A 16,693-nucleotide genomic window follows, 5' to 3' on the forward strand; every position below is an offset into this window, starting at 1 on the left:
GTAAGATTACGATTACTATTGTGCAGTGGAGCAAATGGCTGGTGTCTTTTGTATAGGAGGGAGTATGGGCAGTAGACTGAATGTCCCCAAGGAGAGGGAGGGAAGGAGGGGGGGGGAGAGGGGAGAGGGGGGGGGGAGAGAGAGAGAGAGAGAGAGAGAGAGAGAGAGAGAGAGAGAGAGAGAGTGGAGGTGGGGGGTTTGCAGTAACCAGCCAGAATGGGGTGTTGAGTTTACACACTTTAGATAACACCACAGCATCATCCCCACCCCAACCCTACATTGATATCCCTGTCTGTTGCCCAATGCCTCCTCCAAGTGGTCGGTAGCAATATCCTATTTCATTGCTATTTTTATGTACTGAATTTTTCACTGTTTGACTTAGTTCCTCAGAAAGTAAATCTAAAATAAACACTACAGTACAGGTGAGTCAGCAGAGTCCTGTCTCATTCTCATTTCTGCTCAAAGAGCAGTTATAGATATGGGGAGATTCACTTTGTCTTTAGAATGTTAAGACTGCTGAATAATTTGTACAGGTGAAATACAAATAATGGTATGTGGTGACAACAATTCAATGTTCACCATATGTGTTATAACTAGAGGCCACACACACACACACACACACACACACACACACACACAAATGTAATGAAAAATGCAATGAGTATATTAATTTAGCTAAAAAATTTATTCAAAGATGGTGTTTCTTATTTACAACAATTATAAATGTATTTCATTCTCAGCAATTCTCTTTAAAAAATTTTTGTTTTTTTGTTTGTTTTGTACACATGTAACACAAGATGTAGCTCAGATTACGAGACACCTTCCCTGATAATGTTGGTAGGGATATGAATTTCCCTAAACTCTTAACTGTATTCCATGATGATTACATTCATAGTATGAAAATCATGATGACATTTTCACAATATCGGGATCAGAATGTGGATTTGGCACTGCAGGGACCACATTGTCATCTCCATAAGATTGCACAGTTGTTAATAAATTCATACATCAGTCATTCTGAAAATGCCATACAATGTCACAAAAAGGCGGTGCCTTCAAAAAAATCTTGCAATATGCTCCATAAGTAATTGTATCTAATGTTCATGGCCTTCAAGACTGGTGATATTTTTGTTACTGTCAGTTCTTTCTCGTTTCCACAGTCTCATACATGTTCCAACACACATTTAAAAAAATGAAACTCACTTCTCAGTTAAAAGCACAGATTAATACAAATCTTCACATTGCTCCTTTTTTCCCTCTCTTTTATATGCCAAATTTTTCCCAGTGTTAGTTGTTCACTTATCCATGGAGAGGTGTCAATGATCAGAATGAGTACTTGCCAGCAGAGTGAAATAACTAATATTATTGCCTGAAAACACTGTAATATATAAAATAAGACTGAAAGTGCAGAAGCTGTACTCGTCTGTTTTGTACAATCCTCTCCCTAAAAATTGAAGAATTAGCTGAAAATATCACATTTGTTACAGTAGCCCCCAGAGGTTGCTTAGAGGAATTGACATCCCCAACCACCACAACTGCAATGACACAGTACTGCCCACAACCGTGTAGCTGGTCAGGAGCATTTTTTTCCTTATCTCCCAAAGCAGGAAAATCTGTTCGAGTGATGTATCAGGATCTTCTGCTATGGATGACTAGTTTTCTGTTACCAAATGCATATTCCAGTGTCATGGAGTTCCTTCCCCCTCCTTTCTTTAAAAATGTATCTCTATTTAAAACTTATCACTGAAACAACTAATTGCAGCCCAGTGTCTGGAGACTGTGTAAGGCAGCCCAGTGACTGGAGACTGTGTAAGGTGGAAACAACTTTATGTAGACTGAAAAGGAGGAGGAGGAAAGAACTGAATAGTTTCTCACAACTGTTATCAATTTATTCATATTATGTAGTCTCATCTTTAATTTTAGGTTTCTGGGACACTATAAGCAACAGCCACTCCTGTCTTCCATTGCAAAAAAACTGAATCACCAGAATACTTTGGGATCTTAATCTTGGTTTGCGTACTTCACATTTCTAACGAAGTTCTGCAAATCGAAAAGGCTTGGCAGATAGCTTTACTCAATCAAGCTTCATAAACAAAGTCACTGCATAGGGACACCATTTCATTTAGAATTTTCTCCAGACCTCATGATAAATTGATTCCTCGTGTGACACACAAATGACATTTAAAAGCATTTATTTAACGAGAAACATGTCACTGTAAAGCTAAAATGTTTTTATACAAATACTGAAAACAGCAAGATTGGTCCTGCTGTTGCAAGTGACCTAATAAATTAATTCATTCATCATCCAAGGAGAAAGGAATATATAAAATTAAAACATTTAATATAATGTGAACCAAGTAATTAATTGTGGTTGTTCGCATAGTCGAATTTCATGCACTTATTTTTCATTCTGAATATTAAATGATTATGTGTATGTTTCACGTTCATATAAATGTTAGGTGGCACAAATGAAGAATGCATATTGCTGGTATAGAGCTCTGGTAATATTTAAAAATTGTGAATGAACACACAAAAGTAACATGAATATTCTGAAACATATATGCCACATTTATAACAAAAGTGCTTAATTTCTTAGTAAAAACTGGTGGTCTGTATTTCGCCACCTCAGGTTTACCCCGTGAAGAATTGTTGCCCTAGCTGTCCTTTCTAATTCAAGTTGCAATCGGGTCCAAAGCCACAGCAAATTGGCTAAATAATAACGTTTTGTCACAGTGGCTGTCATTGGATGGATTAATTTTTTTCCCATTTTACTTTCATTGCCATGCAGTTTCTCCTATGGTGTGTACTATATCACTGCTGTTCACAGCACCCTTCATGGCATGAATTTATAATTGTGAATTCTGGCCAACAGTACAATACAGTATCAGACTGAGCTGGCTGTCTTAACACTAGCCAAGAACCTCATCCTGCAAGGTTAACAAAAAGCCAGTGGAAGGTCAGCTTCAGTCTAACTCAAGCCGGTTACTCAAGTCAGAATTTCACACTGGTGAATGTATGATACTGCACATTAAGCTTGGGTCCGTTACTACTTCATAAACTTTTATAAGGAGTTACAGCATATATGCCCATTAGATATTATAGAACCACTTTGTGTAACTGGAATGTAACAGAATCAGACCAAACTACTACTTCATGACTTGTAAGTGTCAGTAATTAATAACATTTATTTGGGCATCACTGCTGACAATGATAGAATTAATGAATACATTACATTATTGAGTATTGAGTTAAATTATTAATGTTGTGCTGCTTGTGATTACAAGTTGTGGACTAGTATTTGTATGATAGAGCCAATGAATCATGTACATTGACCTGCAAACTATACGATATCTACTCGTAAGAAGAGGGATAAATGTTGTGTGTCTGTGATCAAACCCTATGATATCAATAGAGTGCCACGACAATTCAGTTAAGTATTACACGTTACTACAGCAGCATGTAGGGTGAACTTGGAATGATACATCAATTTTGATGGATTATATTATACAATCATTTAAAAATGGCTCCATAATTGAAACTTTGCAGCAATTGAAGCAAATTTTAATATCCAATGGAGACAATGTGCCAGAATGTTATCACTTTGATACGTTCAAAATTAACCAAATGATTATTATAAGGCATGGGAAGTTAAGCAATGGCAGCAATGTACTTTATCTCAAAATACATGGACAGCAGCAGCATTTTTGCACATTTAGTTCATCAGTTGCTCCAAGACTAAGGTGTGATTTCTACTGCCAAGCTACAGAAAAATTAGTGGAGGATATCTGGATCCTTGATCAATGGAAGCTTGTGTAGTTAGCTTACATCAAAAGTTTGATGAAATGGGAGCAGTTTTGAATAAGATGATATAACCTTCAGAACAATTATGTTTCCTTCAAGTAGTGTAGTTCACTGAGCCAAACAATTTTATTGTTGGCTCTTTTATAACCATGAAGAGCACCTACGATGGAAGTCAGAGAGCGAGGAATTGAAAGTTCATGTCCAGTCAAATGACTCGGGCAGATTTCTTTCTCTCTTACTGAAGCCAAGCAGTGCACGCCAGTTCAGAAGAGTTCTGGTGAGACTACCCAACATATGCTTATCCTCAAGCTTTGCTGCAATGGTTTCTAAAGCTACGACGAGTAGTCTACATTTAGGCTGTAAAGTCACTATCATTAGGACAATTTGAAAGTGAGATGTAGAACATCTGAAGTGAGAAATTTATCATTTGGTGCTTTGTCTTGAATGTGAAAGGTGGCCTACTTCTAACAAATCCACGGCATGGTCAACACCTTTGTTAGTCGACACATTCACAACCGTCTGAAACGCAGCTGGAGTACCAAACCTCCCTGGCATCTCTCAAGTCTCTGAATCAACTTTCTGTTCCACTGTGCCTAAAACATTCCAGTGACCACCTCCACAATGTGTCCAAGCATATATATATATATGTTGTACTGTGCCAAAATCAAAATTAAGGACAAGTAAAAGTTTAAAGAGTGATGAATCAGGCCACACGATGTGCACATCATATCAAGTAGGGTAGTGCTTCCCTAAATGCTTCGGACAATACAGACAAAAAAAGTATAGCACACAATGATTGGCAACCAATTTAATGATAATAAAAACAATTTCATGGAGTTGGTTTTGTTTCTCTGTACACTCATATCAATGGATACCTCTTCCTTATTAGTTCATGAAACACTGATCTCTTTTTTTCTAAAAAGATCGACTAGAAGAAAAAATGTGATGCAAAAAGTCTGACAGAGCACAGTCAACAGATGGTCTACTTTTGACTGCTTTATATACTGAGAAGGTGACGTGTGAAAAATGAATAGTAAAACAATTATGGCAGTCTCACAGCTTTTGTATGCACAGAGTAAGAAGCAACCAGTTGAGAAAGGCAACAACAGAGCATCTGGAGCTATGACACGGTCATTAACTCTTCCTGGTAAGCCCCAGAGCTTCCAACACATTGTCTTTGCCATCGGACAACCTGGCAGCAAGTGGCAGCGACAGGGGAGGTGGCGACGGCGTATCCGGCAGGGATAGTGTCCAGTCCTGCGAGTGCACCTGCACAGAGGCACGTGTGTCACGGGGGTTGTCACGTCCGTGGCGGAGGGCTATGTGCCGTTTGAGTGTGCTCTCGGTGGAGAGCACACGCGAGCAGCGTGGGCAAACGAAGAGACGGTCGAGACGCACACGCGCCTCTAGCATCAGCTCATGCTCTGTCACCTGTGGATGGTCACCTCCACCACCATTGCGTGCATAGTTGTGGCTGCGGTGCAGTTCACACGCCCCGTTAACGCGATGCAGGCTCAGCAGGATGCGCGCACTGAACCGCTGCTGGCAGTAGCGGCATAAGTAGCGGGCAGCACGTGCAGATCGTGATGTCAATAGGGGAGTTCCCACCATCAACTGGTGAGAGGCAGTCACCGAGGGAACCGACTGCTGAAATAGTTCCAGGCATGCTGCAGATGCCTGAACAGAAGATTTCGGAGCACTGCAGGATGACTGTGTCTTGGGTGACGGCAGTGACAAAGGGCTTCTCTCAGCACTGTCGCCTCTGTCCTCACTGCCTTCTCTGTCCGTTCCCGAGGCCTCACCCCAGCTGAGATCGAGGTACCGCCTCTTCCTGTTGTAGTACCTCCGCAGAGGCACACCGTTGCGGTGTGGCACAGAGAACCAGTCTACGCTCCCAATGCTGGACGCTGGGCTGGGAGTGCGCAACCGACGTTCACCACTCTCTGCCGTTGCCTTGGATGGCAGCTGCGATCTGCAATACATCAGTGTTCTTACTATTCTGTCTCTAAAATGATGGCCAAGCAAAAAATATGGAGTTTAATAAAACTGCCCTCAAGAATTTTTCAATCTCATAAAGATAATTAAATTCATTAATGCTTTTTTTTTGTCATCAGTCCCCTGACAAGTCTGATGCAGCCTCCACACGATTTACAGGTACTGCCTTTGACTAGTAATAAAATCCCCGTTTCCCACTGTTTAAATTTTGAATAAAAATCATGACAATGGCCAGAAAGTCCGATAGAAAAAGTCACCCCTCTTTTTGCCACCGTTCATGTCATAGAGAGCAGTGCAACAAATAAAGGTTCAGGGTGCCCTTTTGCTTTTGGAGTGGGGAAACAGCTCCTAGAAGAGGATGAATCAGCAAAAATCAATGCAGAAGGCCAGGAAAACCACTGCATTAAACACACACACTGTGTAGCCACAGGAAATGTGGTCTATAATTACTTTACTACTATCCAATGATTCATGTACATGATGCCTCTTTCAACAAAGACATTAATACTGTCAAATGGAACTATATGGTTCCAGAGACCTTTTAAAGTCTGAAACATCTGTGATGTACATATGCAGACTGAAGTGTGATGAAGGCCACGATTTGAACCCTGGTCTCATGCTCACTAAGCATATGTGCTAACCACTAGTCACTCTGGCAGAGTGGCTTTGCACAACTGCATGGACTAGCCTAGCATGCTTCCCTCCCCAGTTCAAATTCCCATTCTGTGGTACAGATTTTCATTTGTCACTTCTGTTTGTATATATACATCGTAGATGTTTCAAACTTTTAAAGGTGTCTGGAATCATACAGTCTGATTTGATTAAAGCACTTATGCGTGGGCTTAAGAGAGGATTTAATTCAATGCTGGGGTGTTATTCCAATACAGTTGGGGATCCTCTGTAATGCTGTTCAAGTTTAGGGGGATATCGAATGGATTGGAATCTGATTAGGATGTTTTACTGAGGAGGGAGGCATGATAGGGTAGTCTGTGCAGTTGTGCAAGGCCACTGTGCCAGGGTGGCATAGTGGTCAGCGCATCTGCCTAGTGAGCACGAGACCTGGGTTCAAGTCCCGGCCTTGGTACAAATTTTCATTTAAGATTCAATCTGCATATATACATTAATTTTGAATAATGAATGCTCATATTAAAATTCCAAAGAGTATTTGAGATGTGATTACTGACTAATTGGCAGTAATTAAAAGAGAATAGCTCTTTCAAAACTGACCCTCTTGAAATTGCATGAATTATGAATTTTATGCACAGAACATTGTTAATTTTAGAATTTCTGAAAAAAAAATACAAATATTTGGCACAGTTTTCAACACATAATTGTTAACTTTAACATTTTTATAAAATTAAGTAAAACTTGTAAATTGGAAAGAAAAGTATCCTTCATGATGGTAGTGTTAGTTAAAATACACAGCTGCCCATTAAAATTGGAGCACTAAGAAGGCAGCAAATAGTGAATCTGTATTTATTGTGCTTGTGCACTACAATAAGAACAATGATCATCACCATCTGTGTTTTCCAGTTCTGGCTGGGTCTGTTTAGAATGTAAGTCTCTCGATCTCTTTCTGTCTTTCCACCATGTTTCTCTCTGTATTCTGTCTTAGTCTTCTCCCTCTTCTTCACACATTCCTTCAATCCAGCAATCCATCTGTCTCTCAGTCTTCCTCTATGTCTCTTGCCTCCTATCATCATTTCATGAGATTGTCTTGGTGTCCCGCCAACTCCAGTTCTTTTAACATGTATGCACCATTTCAATCTTGTCTTATGTATGGTCACTTGCATGAGCTTCTCCCTATTTCTTTCACCATCTCATTCCTTAATCTATCCCTTCTAGCTGATCTACCCTACTCATGTGCCTTTTCTTCATTATTTAAATTTCCAATATGTACATGAGTAATGGGGCATAATACATTCGATATGACACTTGCTTATTATGAAGGTGGTTTCAAAAGTTCTCAGAATCACCATGAGAGATCAGTGCTATTGCAACAAGTTGTTCACATGATATTCATTGGACTGTTGCCTGCAAACACACGCCACATCAGTGCTCTCATAAGAGACCTGTGGCAGTGACATGGCTCTGTTGTTGTTCCTGCATAGTGATTTGTGATGATGGAAAAAATTGAGATTCGAGGAGTGATTAAGTACTTCACAAAGAAAGGTATGAAAGCAGAAGACATTCATGCTGATTTCCAGAATACACTGGCAGATTCTGCTCCTTCATATTCAACTGTTGCCAAGTGGACAAATGAATTTAAATTTGGTGGAGAGAGCTTAGATGAGGATCCATGCAGTGGTCGGCCAAGATGTGTCACTAGTCCAAAAATCATTGCAAAAGTGCATAAAATGTCACAGAGGATCTGCAACAAAGTGCATGAAATTGCTTACGCTTGCCAGATGTCATCTGAAAGGGTGTATCACATTTTAACTGAAGAATTAGAAAGGAAAAAATTATCTGCAAGATGGGTGCCGTGACTCTTGATGCGTGCCTGCACATATGTGCCGTCACCGTGGCAAAATTACACGGACCAAGGTATGCATTGTTGCCACACCCTCCTTATTCACCTGATATGGCTCTCTCAGACTTCCATCTCTTCCCAAAACTGAAAATTTTTCTTGGTGGAGGAAGATTCATTTCAAATGAAGAATTGATAGCTGGAGCTGACAACTATTTTACAGGCCTTGAGGAAACCCATTTTTGAGGTGGGATCAAGGCACTGGAACATCATTGGACCAAGTGCATTAATCTACAAGGAGACTACATTGAAAAATAAAAAAAGTTTCTTTTTTCTATTCCATTCCGAGAACTTTTCAACCACCCTCATATTTGGCAGTACATCCTTACTCCAGATCTGGCTTCTTAAACTCTGCAGAGATCCATGTCCTAGCCTCCCTCTTTCATCAATCTCCTTATGATTCCTCCCATTATCTTCTGTTATGCCCCCAGCTACTTTAAACTTTCCACTTTCTTTAGTATTCGCCCTCTGATATTAATGTCTGTTGCTACTCTCATCTCATCCTCTTTGTCATCATCACTCAATTAAATTGAAGGTGATTCGGGGGTATGCAAGACTCAGAATTTTTAGTAAGCAGAGTTGCCACCTTGGGCGGCAACAACAGTTCTAACTCACTCAGGCACTGAATGGAACTGAGTTCGGATGACATACATGGGTACGTGATTACACATTGTCTCAAACCTATGCCAGAGTTGCATGCCACAATCAGATTTTTTTCGGTGGGTGTGGGATCTGGCGAGTGTGCTGTCAATCAAACATCCTCTGTATAGGTAGATCAGGACACCACAGTCAGCATATATTCCCACATTGTATTGTTCAGACATAACATTGTGGAGACTTTGAAGATATAGCAGAGCCACTGGCCTTAATGAGCCAGAAATGTAGTGGTTGTTGTCCAAATTATCACTTATGTGAATGAGAGGTGATCATATTGAGTACCCAATGACACACAATGTCATCACACTGAGTGCTGAGCCCATATGGCAATGACAAATGAAATCTGGCAATGTTCGGTTTCCTCAAGCCTCCACACATAGACACAGCCATAGTGACGCAGTACACAGAACTGGAAATCGTCAGAAAAGACAGTGAGGTCTCTCTTCTGTGTCCTGTGTCGTCATCAGGTGCAACACTGCTGGCTCATCTCTGTCTGCTGTCACATCGAGAAACAAGACGCTGGCAGCTACGAAAAAAGCTTTTATGGACAGATGATTTATGTTAAGACAAGAGCTTACTTCCTTCCTCTTCATCAACACTATCACTGACACTTCGATACTAGCACGGTGGAGCAAGAGTAATGAGGCATATGTAAGATGGGCTTACAACTACGGACTGCCCCTGACTGGATTCATCAGTATGGTATGCTAAAATTGTGTCCTTGTATAGTATTGTAAAGCAACAAATTAAAAAGCTATTCTCCAAGATTTTGCATCTTTAAATTTTGTCAATTCTAAAATAAAGATGTGTCTAAGGAGTCAAGGCAAAGATATGATAGTGCAATAACAACTATACCCTCATCTGAAACCAATGTTTTACTTAAATTCTGGAGTGTTTCATTGACCTTATTATACCAGTTTTCAATAATTGTTCTGTGAGAAATCAAGCAATGGAATGGAACGAAGGTGTTGAAAGTTGGAAGATCCAATTTTCTACTGTTGTTGCCAAAGCTGCCAGCAACACTTTGTTCAAGCAAAGTACTTCAAGTGTTCAGGAAAACTTTTGGCATGTGGTTCCACAGAGTTGCCACCACACATACTGCCAGGCTTTCTTGCCAGTGCATGTGGTATTCACTAGATTTTTCTTAGCAAGGACGCTCTTTTGCAAAATCTGCAGTGGACATTGTAAGGATACAACCCTTACATGGGCTGATCAGCCAAAGAACCATGTTATTCAGTCAGAATGCATGTTTTGCGCAATATCATCATCATAATGAACAACAACACAAATCTGAGAGCAAGCGCGCACGCACGTACGCGCACACACACACACACACACACACACACACACACACACACACACACACACACACACACACACACTAAAATTAGCTACACAAGGCACCTACAGTTGAGACTCATCTAGAGACATCGCAATGAGCTGGTTTGTCCCAGGAGAGCGTAATAAGACTGTTGCTGTTCGACTTACAAGGGAAAATCGCCAACTTGAATTCATATTATAAGGAGAAAAAAGCAAGATATCAGCTCCAGTAATCGACCCTGCGCAAAAATAAATGTGCGCCACAATTCTGATAGTATGCAGTTATGACATTCTGAATTTGCAGCTTCTGAACTTTCACGGGCATCATTTGTTCATTTCCTCCATCTCACTGCATCTGTCTGATGCCCAAGAGCAAAGTAGTTTTTAGAGGAGTGACAGCCAGCACCCTCCTATTCATGGCATGTTGAAGGTTAGGGAAGATTAAGGGGTAGGGGGTACGTCTGCCGAACGTGTTTTGAAATGTTGTTTGAGAACACATAATATGTCAACGTCATGCACGTGTCTTCTATTTTAACTATACACAACTCAAAATCAAAATTAATATGCCTGAGCAACTGAATAATATTATAAAATGTAGTTTACAGTTTGCAATTTACAAATTAATCGTGCCAATCACATTGGAGAATAGCACAAATCCTGCCAATGTATTGCACTTCAGCAGTGTCAGCTCTTCAATTCAAAGAAATATCAACAATGATAATCCTTAAACAGTGCTACACTACTTCTATAATCATGCACTCATTCATTTCATTAACATACACTACATTCTGAATCACGACATAAAAGTGTTTGAAGCAAAGAGATCACTGGACACCTGTTACATATTAGGAACACTGTGAACAAAGCACTATTACTTATTGGTTTACTGAAAATTACGAACACAAACCTGTTATTCACTATGCTGTACATTACTACAGGCTTGGACATTAGGTGGTTGCAACTGGGTGAAGCAGGTGACAACTGGTGCCACGAAAGTTTAAAAGCTGTACATTCAGGGTGTCATAACTGCGTGTCATTAAAGTTATGGTCAAGATTTTCACTTACGGTCAATTGTTGGGGTGATATCTTGCAAGTGTGCAGTTTTCTTCTCAAAATATGTGGACAAGTTGGTGGTATTTCATTGTTGGTATATAGTAACAGTTGAAATCTTCGGATTTTTAAAGATCATGAATTTGCCTATGAGCCTTGTGCTTTGCACAAGGCTCATAGCCACCATGTTATTAATGAAGAGAAATGCAAAGTTTCACATTTTGTGAAATGGAGAAGTATGGTATCCTTTGACTACCAGATCAGTGAGTCACAACTACAGTCAGTCAATATCATACCCACATTTTGGAGTAACAATATGTGGAGAGGTCTACAAAATGGAAATCACGTAACACTCAATAACACTACCGTATTTACTCGAATCTAAGCTGCACTTTTTTTCTGGTTTTTGTAATCCAAAAAACCGCCTGTGGCTTAGAATCGAGTGCAAAGTAAGCGGAAGTTCTGAAAAACGTTGGTAGGTGTCGCCACAACTAACTTCTGCCTTCAAATATATGTAGCGCAACACAGGTATGCTTTGCAGGCACCAAGATAAATGCTGGCACCAAAACCTCTGCATCAGTAAATGAATTAAAAGAAAAGGTAGAAGAATGTAAACATTGTGCCATGTATTCTTTCGTGTTTGCTGCTATCTCATTTAAATCCTGTCTGCCTAATAAACTACGAAACTAGACCAAGACAACAGCAAACGCGGATGAATATACATATCACGTCATGTTTATATTCGTATTATTCTTATGCTGAATAGTGATACAGTCAGAAATGAAGCACGGCAATTGACTAAATTTTTAAATCTAAGGTGACTAATTTCTGTGCAGAATGTAATGTACTAAAGAGGCATCTGTAAAGATTTTCAAACGGAGAAAATTTTTCGCTGAACTCTCGTTCAGCTATTACTTGGTTCTTGTTGATCATTATCAGAGAAAGCAGCAGTGTAAGTAACAACAAATAGCAGTCTCTTGCCATTGTTTCGCTAATGAGATAATTCCTCTCTCTCTCTCTTTCTTTTTAATTGTAAGCAGTGGTAGCGCACACTAAGCAAGCCACGCCACGAGCGGCGACAGGCCGTAAACACTCGTTATCAGAATGCAACAAACAATGCATGACACAGTACAATAATGCATTTTCAGCGTAGAGTGACGTAAACACCTATAACAAAGAGAATGGCACTTATCAGATCAAAGCAAAATAAGCAATCGATTCAAACCAGACGAAGCACGTGAAAAAGGAAGGGTACCCGTATAAATACGGACAGAGTGCCTGACACATAGCAATGGCTACGTGGTAAAGCTTAACTGTTAAGCTTACGACTTGAACCAAACTACTGTAGCTGTATCTTCATCCATTTGACCTCAATTGTGTTTCACGTTACAATGGACCAACTTTGCTTCGATTTGGAGGAGCGGTCTAAAACTTTTCTCTCACCTTCAATTTTGAGTCTCAAATTTCAGGAGCAGCTTAGATTTGGGAAAATTTTTGTTCCTTGATTTTGAGTCTCATTTTTCAGGTGCGGCTTAGATTCGAGTGCGGCTTATATTCGAGTAAATACGGTACTTTTGCCCAGACTGACAAGTAGGTTTTGGGAGGATATCAGAGAAAATGTTACATAAATTGGTGTAATAAATTTCACCCTCAATACAATACTATGAAAAGGAAAGTTGCTACTCACTATACTGATGCTGAGTCACAGATACGCACAACAAAAAGACTGTCACAAATAAAGCTTTCGGCCTGTAGGTCTTCATCAAAAATAGCGCACAGACACGGGCACTCACGCAACTCGCACACACGTGGCTGCAGTCTCAGACAACTGAAGCCATACTGCACTCTGAGACTGCAGTCATGTATGTGCAAGTTGCATCTGTGTGCGTGTGCGTGTGCGTGTGCGTGTGTGTGTGTGTGTGTGTGTGTGTGTGTGTGTGTGTGTATTTTTGATGAAGGTACTACTGGCCAAAATATTTATTTGTGACAGTTTTTCTGTTGTACCTATCTGCGACTCAGCATCTCCGCTATATGGCGAGTAGCAACTTTCCTTTTTATAATTTTGTTACATCCCATCCTGTGTTTTCCACTGTTTGATTTTCACCCTCAATAAAGTTGTTGGACTTGAAACTTGACCATTTTGAGGGCAAGAAAAGATGCAGTGAATGCAGACTGAAGACTTCATCTCATGCAGCTAGGTAGGAGTGATATCATAAACCAGAGCGAGACTGGTGCAGTAAGTTCCACACTCCACAACAAACAATGGTTATCAATGGACAGTTGGCGAATGATTGTGGGGTTAGAACTGCTTGAATGTGATCATGTCTGGAAGGTATGATTACCTACCTCTGTTTAACTGAAATAATTGTCTAATTTAATTTATGTCAAACCTACTTCTGTTTAGTTGTACATGGATGCTAACGACCAATCTGTTTTGCAGTCAAACACAAGAGGGGCAAAAATGAAACAAAAATGTTGTGTTTTGCTTTTATAGTGGTTGTTCTTATGGCTCTGAATCCGTTTAAGCCTTTCTGAGAATTTATTTGGTATTTTGTGGTTAAATTAATCAATCTATTGAAAGATCAAGACCCTAGTAGAAAAAGATTTATGAAACTGAAATAAAACTGCGCAAGGCACTATTTTAAATTCAATATCACTTTGGAAACAGAAACAATTATCACATGAAAACTCTGTTTCTGTTCAGTGGTAAACAGTAACCTTAATATAGAGTGAGGGCTCTTAAATCTCTAACACCTTGCAGTTAAAGATACTGAAAATTTTTCATGGAAGTATGAGTGTGAACTAGAGCCTCTTTGTGCTCAGAAATTTGGTAGTATGCAAAATAACTGTGATATACATGAGTTCCAGCACAGTGATTTTTCACATTACTAATCAAAATGCTCTTACCTGGACTTCTGCTGGTCAACTCCATCAGGTGGCGTGAGGAACGGTGTGGGAGACAACTTCTCATTCGCTGGAGGAGTGGTGCACTGCACAAGTGGGCCAGTGGAGTGCGGGCGGTCGGTGCGGGTTTCTGTGGAGATTGCAGGTGGCAGCATCGGTGGCAGAGGGGACGGGGAGTCGGGAGGAACCGGCTTCACAGATGGCCGCTGAGGTGTCAATACAGGAGGTGAGGGCGTCGTCACAGTGGCAGATGGCACAGGCGGAGATGTCGCAGGGTCACGGAGCGGTGGCTGTGGCAGCTGGGTGCACTCTCGCAGAGCGACCCGCACACGCTCAACAGCGTCCTGTTGAACGTTGCGCCAACGCTCCACCTGCGGCTGCTCCGCCTCACCTCTGTTAACTTTGTACATTGTCGTCACTGGATGTGAATGGCTGCCGTAGTGCTGACTCACAGCCTCCATCTCCTGCAAACAGTATTGCCTCTTAATCCAGAAAAAGCACTTTATCTGCAATCACGGTTCATTACACAAGTCACCGTGCAGAGCACAGCAGCAAGATTGTCTATTATCTAATGACCTCATCTACATAACATAACACAACATAAACAACAATAACTTCATAAATCAAAGTGAGAAAACATACACAAGAACATAAGCAAATAGGACAATCGAGGCAGATGATCTCCATATCTAGCTTGGGGATTGGCATATTTATGGAATTCATTTTAGCAAATTTTGAGGCCGATGGCAAACACCTATACAAAGTGTGGCTATAGAATAATGGGACTGATACTGTCACAGAGTACATACGCATGAGCCAAAGATGAACAGCCAATATCTGTAAAGCATGAAGGCTTCTCAGTCAAGTGCAGCATCTCTGCTGTCCGCAGAAAAATCAGTGTGGCCATGGCCTTTGTTTGTGTAAGAGCTGTCATTCTGTTTTTCCAGAAAAATGATAAGTGGACATATCTTTTTTTTAAAGAAGTGTATGGCAAAGACTGTTTGTGACATATGCGAGTTTATGAGTGCTTCAAGCGTTTCCAAGACAGTCGAGAAGATGTTGAGGGTGACTTATGACTGTGATGCACTTCGACATCTAAAATGGATTGAAGAAGAAGAAGAAGAAGAAGAAGAAGAAGAAGAAGTGGAATCATCTGATTTGATCTGACCACTGGTTGTGTATCTGATCGATTCCTGAAACTATAAGATCAACAAAGAATGTGTAGCGCAAATTTTACATAACCAATTCAACATGAGAAAAATATGCGTGAAACTGGTGGCAAAAAGTCTCACAATTGAAGAAAAAGAAGCTTTCAAATTCTATTACAGCATGGTATTTCTCAGACACTGATATCATTATGTTACACACTGCCACATGACACACTACAATTGTGTCAGCAACGCAGAAGTTGACTGAGTAATACGTGTGATGCATTCACACTTTAACCGATGCTGAGAACAGAATAAAAAAATTGGAGGCATTATTTTTCATCACACCCTTGTGCATAATTGATTTCTCAGAAGCATCAATATAAAAACACTGTCCAGATTCAAAAACAAACTAAGGTATCATCCATCCATAGCTTCTTCTTGTAGTTTTCTGACATTTTGATATAGCACGTTTAATATGTTTCATGACTTCAAACTGCAAATTGGTGATGCCTTTGTTATTAAATGTGTTAATAATTGGTGCAGCTCTTCTATGGCCACTGGCGGCCTTGCGGCAGTCAACATGTTAAGAACAAGTTTAATTCTAACTTCACGCTGTTCAATTAAAGTGTCATTGATAGTCACCACTTCCCAACATAGTCATTTGCTCTTTACTTCCTTCTTCTTCTTCTTTTGGCAGATCTCTGGGTCTGTGTGTCTGCAAGATTAACATTAAAAATAATATCTGAAATAGTCTCTCACTTAGTTGCTATTTTTGTCACAAAGCTTAGCTGCTCATAACACAGGTAACTGCTGTTCCATTTCTCATATAACTGTCCACAGCAATTTGTTCGAATGGCACTGAAATATATGTATTTTCTTTACATCAGCAATTTCTCTAAAATACTGATCATTTCCAGCAAAATGACAATCTCATAAACACATCAGCACGTTAAAACCAGTCCCTACTGAGAGCACAATGCACTGTACAGATACTGCCTCTACAGTGAAACAATGTTGCTGCACCTAACAGCCAAACTGGTAATTTTGTTGTGATGGTTTGTGACCAACTTTTAAATGAAAACATTTATCAGTATTGATGTGGTAAATTTACTCAGAACGGCAGATGGCGAAAATTTATATAGTGGTCAAGGACTCCTGGTGTTTCATCCACAAAATACCTGTAAGGAAAAATTTTATTAAATTCTTCAATACTGCAAGCCCTTCCTTTTAACTGTTCCTTGTGTTTATGTATGCAAAAGCAAGATTCATTGCCCACTCTGTGAAGAAT

At 40.1% G+C, this 16,693-nt stretch overlaps 1 protein-coding gene and 1 non-coding gene across 3 annotated transcripts in view; one reads left to right on the forward strand and one right to left on the reverse strand.

Annotated features, from left to right (window-relative positions):
* Window positions 1-738: 738 nt before the first annotated feature.
* Window positions 739-16,693, reverse strand: part of LOC124593696 (nascent polypeptide-associated complex subunit alpha, muscle-specific form-like) — a 338,173-nt gene continuing 322,218 nt past the window's right edge. For both annotated transcript variants that reach the window (XM_047131999.1, XM_047131998.1), the window contains 3 exons: window positions 14,258-14,718; window positions 4,854-5,773; window positions 739-4,820 (listed from right to left, as the gene is read on the reverse strand). In XM_047131999.1, coding sequence (XP_046987955.1) covers window positions 4,936-5,773; window positions 14,258-14,718 — 1,299 coding nt within the window. In that variant the 3' untranslated portion in view covers window positions 739-4,820; window positions 4,854-4,935. The remainder of the gene's footprint in view (window positions 4,821-4,853; window positions 5,774-14,257; window positions 14,719-16,693) is intronic.
* Window positions 6,809-6,880, forward strand: Trnat-agu. Its single transcript has one exon. It is a non-coding gene; the product is annotated as a tRNA-Thr (tRNA).

The sequence above is a fragment of the Schistocerca americana genome, chromosome 2 (genome assembly GCF_021461395.2).
Source record: "Schistocerca americana isolate TAMUIC-IGC-003095 chromosome 2, iqSchAmer2.1, whole genome shotgun sequence".
Taxonomy (NCBI): Eukaryota; Metazoa; Arthropoda; class Insecta; order Orthoptera; family Acrididae; genus Schistocerca; species Schistocerca americana.